At 39.3% G+C, this 6,438-nt stretch overlaps 1 protein-coding gene across 1 annotated transcript; it reads right to left on the reverse strand.

The window, feature by feature from the left end:
- Positions 1-532: 532 nt before the first annotated feature.
- Positions 533-1,567, reverse strand: LOC150093357 (E3 SUMO-protein ligase KIAA1586-like). The gene has a single exon (XM_090413605.1). The coding sequence runs from the start codon at positions 1,565-1,567 to the stop codon at positions 533-535; it is 1,035 nt and encodes a 344-aa protein (XP_090269731.1).
- Between the last annotated feature and the right edge of the window lie 4,871 nt (positions 1,568-6,438).

A 6,438-nucleotide genomic window follows, 5' to 3' on the forward strand; every position in this document is an offset into this window, starting at 1 on the left:
AGTTCAATATTGATATAGATTAACGTCAATATTGATAGTCTCGTAGTCAGGGGTGTAGTCCTAAAAGAAATAGTGCCAGGGAAACAAAAATCCAGAGCACGAAGTGCGGCATTGTTATTATTGCGACGGCCATAAGGCAGAGTAGTGGGCCTGGATCTGAGAGGAGAAGAAGGCTTGTGGTACGCCCTACGAGATGAGAGAGATCGTGTGGTTAAGGCCCGACCCAACTGGGCGGGATAATCTGAGAGACTAACAGAGAATAACAAAAAATAACAGAGGGCAAAGGATTACCCTAAACACATGGTTAACCAGAACCCAGACAGTACCGTACATAAACAAAAATTATTATTATTATTATTATGCAAAATTACACCATGCCATTATGTAATTCTTTCATTGTTTTCATTGGAATAATTTTAATCATCCAGCAGCCTACATTGATGGTGATTTAGGTTGTACTTCAATTAAAATTAAAATTATAAATAATACACTATTAACATTTAGGCTTAACTTGTCAAAATAATTTCCAAATTTACCTGCTCTCATCTTTCATCTCTGCTACATGTCGCGATTGTTGATCTTCAGCTGAGCGGTGATGCACTAGCCATGACTTGACGTAAGGAAGCGCATTCCATGTGGAAAGTGGTGGTCCATTAAGCTTGATGAACATCGCAGCAGAAACGTTTTTCATTAAGAGTTTTGTGCATAAGTTTGTAATTATATCGTTCATAGCACTAAATCCTCGTTCACACTCAGCCGTGCTGCATGGTATAGTTGTAACTGCATTTGACAAAGGGGCCAAAGCAACGGGTATCTTCTTCCCTCCTTCGTCGAAATACTCTCGAAATCCATGTAAAATGGATCGCACATTTTCAAGGCGGAATCTTGTGCACATTCTTTTAATATTTTCTTTGCCATATCGTAAGTTTTTTTCGTCTTCAGGCCATGTGTTAGGATTTAAAATTTTAAAGTCAGCCAACATTTGCTTATAACTTTCAATTTCATAGTTGCCATCTTTACTTTTTCGATGTGATGCAACAGTGGTAAGGCAACGTCTTTCAAGATTATTAATAATGCTTGTAAGGAATTGAAGTCTATCAATACTTATTGTTCTTTTATTATTCGTCAAAGAGATTCCAAGATAATTCTTGCTCTCTGATGCTTTCTCGGCTTCTGTTTCCTTTTCTCCTGGCTTTTCCTTCAGTGATCCTATATACTGAATTGTTCTTTTGATCAATTTGTCTGCACGATTTATGGTGCAAGTTCTCTCCTCAAGCTGCAGAGAAAAGTTTTTCAGTTCTTCCAAAACATCATGCATTAATGCTAAGTCCTTCAGGAACTCGATAGACTCCATGCGTTTATAAAGCTCAGTGAATTTTTTTCTTTCATTTCCTGTTCGTTTAGAATCAGAAGCTGCTTCTTTGAAATAAATAATTAATGCTATAAATGCATTCCATACTGCAGACACAGATCTGAAACTATTAGCAACCCAACGACATTGTAGGACTCTTTCAATTTTAGTTAACTGGACGCTGAAGCTTGAGGCTACTGTTTGAAATTCTGTCATAATTTTTGGTGATTGACTAAACAAGGCATAAATAGTTAATGAAACTTCTGAAATGATTAATGGCATTCATGTGAGCAATACAGTCAAGAACAGCCAACTCCAAACGATGATTAAGACAGTGCCAAATAATAATATTGGGTTGTTGCAGTTCATTCTGAAGCAATTTCCCAACATCAGAGGATCTACCAACTAGGACACTTGCACCGTCACATACAAAGCAAATCAGATTTCTCTTCAGGTAATACTCAGTGAAACCGTATGAGCAAAGGTATTTAAGAAGTTCGTTAGTGATTGTTTCAGCATTTTGATTTGCAAGAGTAATTAAGTCAAGACATATAATTTCATCTTTACCATGTATGAAAGTTTTAATATTGACTATTAAAGCAGATTGCTTGCCTAATGCTGTTGACTCATCTATTAAAATGGAAATTTTATAATCAGCACCTGTCTTCGGCTGCACTGTAACGTGAATGAAGAGTTATCCCAATATCAAGTCCGTTTTTCTTTTGCAATTGAATTAAATCTTCATGGTCACTGAATGGTCGATCATTCTTAACCAAATGATAAGCAGTGTTAAAAATTTTTTCTGTTGCACTGATATGATGGTTTTTTTTTGTGGTAATGTTAAACTTTCTAACTGAGATGTTTTAGACTCGGCTAAAATTGACTCGCATGTTTTGTGTGCTACAGATGCCTGATGGACACAAATTTTAGTTCTTAGGGATTTCATTTGCTGAGTTTTTTCTGTACCGTTAAATGCAATTGTGCAATTCACCCATTCGTTACTGAGAGATAATCCCTGAGTTCTGTGAAGACCTAAGTACCCTACTGATGAACAATCACTACAACCTAAATATCCATTCTTTGCTATGAGCCACTTATGTTTGTCCTTGCGTTCAAGCCACTATTGCTCTGACCATACTGCCGGGTATTCTACATTTATAGAAGTAGTGTCAATTGCATTACCTGTATGTTCTTGATGTCCTGTGATAGCTGAAGATACACCCGCAACATTGCACAAATTATCGTTCATTTCCGCTTTTTCTGAAAGCATCGAAGAAGGAACACGCTCGCACTCATTGTTCTTAATTTTCGGGAGAAATTTTGCATCGCATTCCGAACTCGTACTAGAATTTTCATTCTTTTCAATTTTTGAGAAGTAATTGGTTAATTTGTTTTCATTGGTTCTCTTCATATTGTTGATACACTATTAACTTTTCTTCTTAAAATACTTTCTCCAACACCATATAGCAAACTATAGCGATGACAGAGCACAATATAGTAGGCCCACAGATTCGAGACCCTACGACACTTCTGCGCATGTGAAAAGAAAGAGAATCCATTCCGATTATAGGGTAATCAATTTATTACTACACGTCGGGAAAATTTTACGTATAAAGCACGTAAATTCGCGTGTTGGTGACCCAATTCGTACATCGCCTCAACTCTTTCTTCTCTTAAACATGAATGGACTCTTCTTGGCAGCTTGCCAACAACTATACTGTGGTCGGATTATACACATTTAAAGGAGTGAATGTGTGTAGAAAATGTAGGAAGAATGAGGAATTGAAATGTATTTCGGATCGTGAGTGTGATATTTTTGTCAAACTTCAGAATGAAGAAAATAGGGATATGACAAGAAACGGCGAGGTTGTACCAGAGAATTGTGAGAGTGTGAATGTAGAAAGTGTGAATGATAGTATTAATGGTGTTACAGAGAATAAAAAAGATGAGACAGATGCAATGAGTGAGATCGCATTGTTGAATGGTGCGATACAAAGGGCAAAACAGCAGCTAGAGCGTATGAGCAAAAGTCGACTGAATGAACCAGCCAATAATAAAAAGTATGACAGGAAAAATAGAGGTATGAGTGTGAACATGAACAAAATGAAGGATAGAGTACTGTATGGAGCTGTACGAGGTGTGTTAGTAGAGGATTTGACAAAATCGTACCAACCTGGTGCGACCATAAAGGATGTAACTGAGTCTATTAGAGAGCAAAAGGAAAGGGTGAAAGAAATGATTGTTGTGGCAGGTACGAATGATTTGAAAAGAGATAAAATGGAAATGATAGAAGACCTGAATGAATTGTTTCAGGTAGCAAAAGAAAAGAGTGAGAGAGTTAGAATGATTAATCTTTTGCCACGGTATGACAGTGAAATGTTTAAAAGGAGGGCCATAATTGCGAATGACGTTATGTATGACGAGTGGTGTGGAATCTGTGGATGTGTGGAGTGAGTTCGATGGGCGAAAGGATCTATATAAGATAGATCGCTTGCATTTGAATAGTTACGGTGTAAGGAGACTTGAGAAAGTGTTGCTGAATGTAGTGGATGTGCAAATTCAGGGAAACTAGATTTATTAAGGGGGGGGGGAGTAGATATACAGTCCTTAGGGAGGCAGTTGAATGTAAGAATGAATATAATATGCCCGAGCAAATAAGGACAACAAATCAGAGTGGGATAGTTAATATAAGGCATCAAGGTAGGGTTGGGGCTAATAGGGGTCTTAAATGCATGTACACTAATGCTAGGAGTATTAGGAACAAGAAGGAACAGTTTCTGGCCATGGTTGGCACTTCCAGATCACAGGTTATTGGCATTAGTGAAACATGGCTGACTGTAGATGATATAGCTAGTGGGATTGAATGCGATGGGTATAGTGTGTTCAGGAATGACAGGGAGAATAAAATGGGGGGAGTATTGTTGATGATAGCGGATGAGCTACAGCCAAGGAGAATAGAAGTTGAATTGCAGGATAGAGAAGAGAGCACATTTGAGGTCATTTGGTGTGAGATTGTGGCTAGCAGAACTAAATATACAATTGGGTGCTGCTATAGATCAGGTTATGGAAAAGATAGTGGTGACAGTATGCACAAGCAAATAAAGGAAATGAGTGGAAGGAGGGTAATTATCATAGGAGATTTCAACTATGGTCGCATTGACTGGAGTGAGAAGAGGACTCACGGGAGGAAGGAATTGGATTTAATGTGGTTATTAAGGGATAACTATCTGCGACAGCACGTAATGGAAAATACTAGGGGTCAGAGCGTGCTTGCCCTAGTAATTACATCTGAGGATTTGGCTGTAACAAATATGACCACATTGCCACCAATTGGTGAGAGTGATCATAGGGTCTTGACTTGGGAGGTGGCTAAAGGTGTGGAATTTTCAATTAAGATAGAGTACATGTGGAATTATCGGGCTGGAAAGTATGACAAGCTTAGGAGTTTGATTGGTTCAGTGCCACGGCATGTACAACTGCAAGGACTAGAAGTTGATATTGCATGGGAGGCAGTTAAGAAGTGTTTGCATGAAGCAATGGCTGACTGTATACCTAGAGTCCGAATAATAAATCAAGTAGGGGTTAAATGGATGAATAACACAATTAAGCTTGAGCTGCAAAAAAAGAAACAACTATGGAGGGAATTTAAGGAGAAAGGTGACCGGCAGGCACATGAATGGTATAAAGCACAGGCCAGAAGGGTAACGAGTGTGGTAAGAAAAGCAAAAAAGGATTACGAACGAACATTGCCAATGCTAGGGAGGTTACTGAATCAGTTGATATAGTTGAGTTACTGAGTGAGCACTTTGCAAGAATATATCATCCAGGTGGTGACATTGCAGAAATGAATGAACCAATAGATTATACGGGAAATGTGGTAAATGAAGTGGAGGTGAGTAGTCTATTGCATAACCTCAATGTCAATACATCCGTGGGATTGGATGGTATACCAGTTCGTGTCGTACGAGAAGCAGCTAAAGAATTGTCAGTACCCTTGACCATTTTGTTTAATTTGAGTCTCGGGTTTGGGTTATACCCGAGGGGGTGGAAGGAGGGGAAAATAGTTCCATTGCATAAAGGTGGTTCCAAGACTGCTGTTGTAAATTACCGACCGTTTAGCAAATCAGGAATCGTTGTCAAGGTCTTAGAGAAATTAGTCAAGAAAGGAATACAGGATTGGATAGATGAAAATGGGATATTTTATGGGGGACAACATGGTTTTGTGAAGGGTAGATCATGCCTCAGTAACTTGCTCACGTTTTATACCACAGTGATGGCTGAACAGGATAGGGGTAATGGGTTTACAGTGATACTACTGGACCTTGCCAAGGCCTTTGACAGGATACCACATGGAACCCTAATCAGTAAACTGGAGCAGATGGGGATGGATACAGGGTTGGTGAGATGGATAGGAGGGTGGTTGAAGGAGAGATACCAGAGAGTGGTTTATTCAGGAGTGGAGTCTGAAAGAAGGCTTGTGACTAGTGGTGTGCCGCGGGGCTCTGTTCTTGGACCACTGCTTTTCAATTTGTTCATCAACGATATAGGAAAGGATTTGAGAGGAAGTGCTCACTTGTTTGCTGATGATGCAAAGTTGGGTAGAGCAATTGTGAGTACACAGGATGTCAAAATTTTACAGGATGATTTGGATAGTTCGGAGGACTGGGCTAGGAAAAATGGATGTCAATTTAATGTGGCAAAGTGTAAGGTTATGCACTTTGGGGTGAAAGGAATAGCAGCAGTATATATCACATTGGTGGAACCATACTCCAGGAGATTGATGAGACCAGGGATTTGGGAGTGTTGGTCGATAGGGAATTGAAGTTTAGGGAGCACATTGCAAAAGTGACTAAATCAGCTCATCAAATCACTTGGCTTCTGAAAAATACTTTAACATGCAGAGAAAAACAAGTTGTTGTTCCTCTGTATCGAGCCTTGATAAGACCCCATCTGGATACTGTGCCCAGTTATGGGCACCAGGGTTTCTTCGTGATGGGGAGGAAGTGGAGAGGATCCAGAGACGAGTGACCAAGATGACAACAGGTCTGTGGAATGAACCTTATGAGAATAGGTTGAAGATTTGTGGG

The sequence above is a fragment of the Typopeltis vanoorti genome, chromosome 24 (genome assembly GCF_054136105.1).
Source record: "Typopeltis vanoorti isolate ZY-2024b chromosome 24, IOZ_Tvanoo_1.0, whole genome shotgun sequence".
NCBI lineage: Eukaryota > Metazoa > Arthropoda > Arachnida > Uropygi > Thelyphonidae > Typopeltis > Typopeltis vanoorti.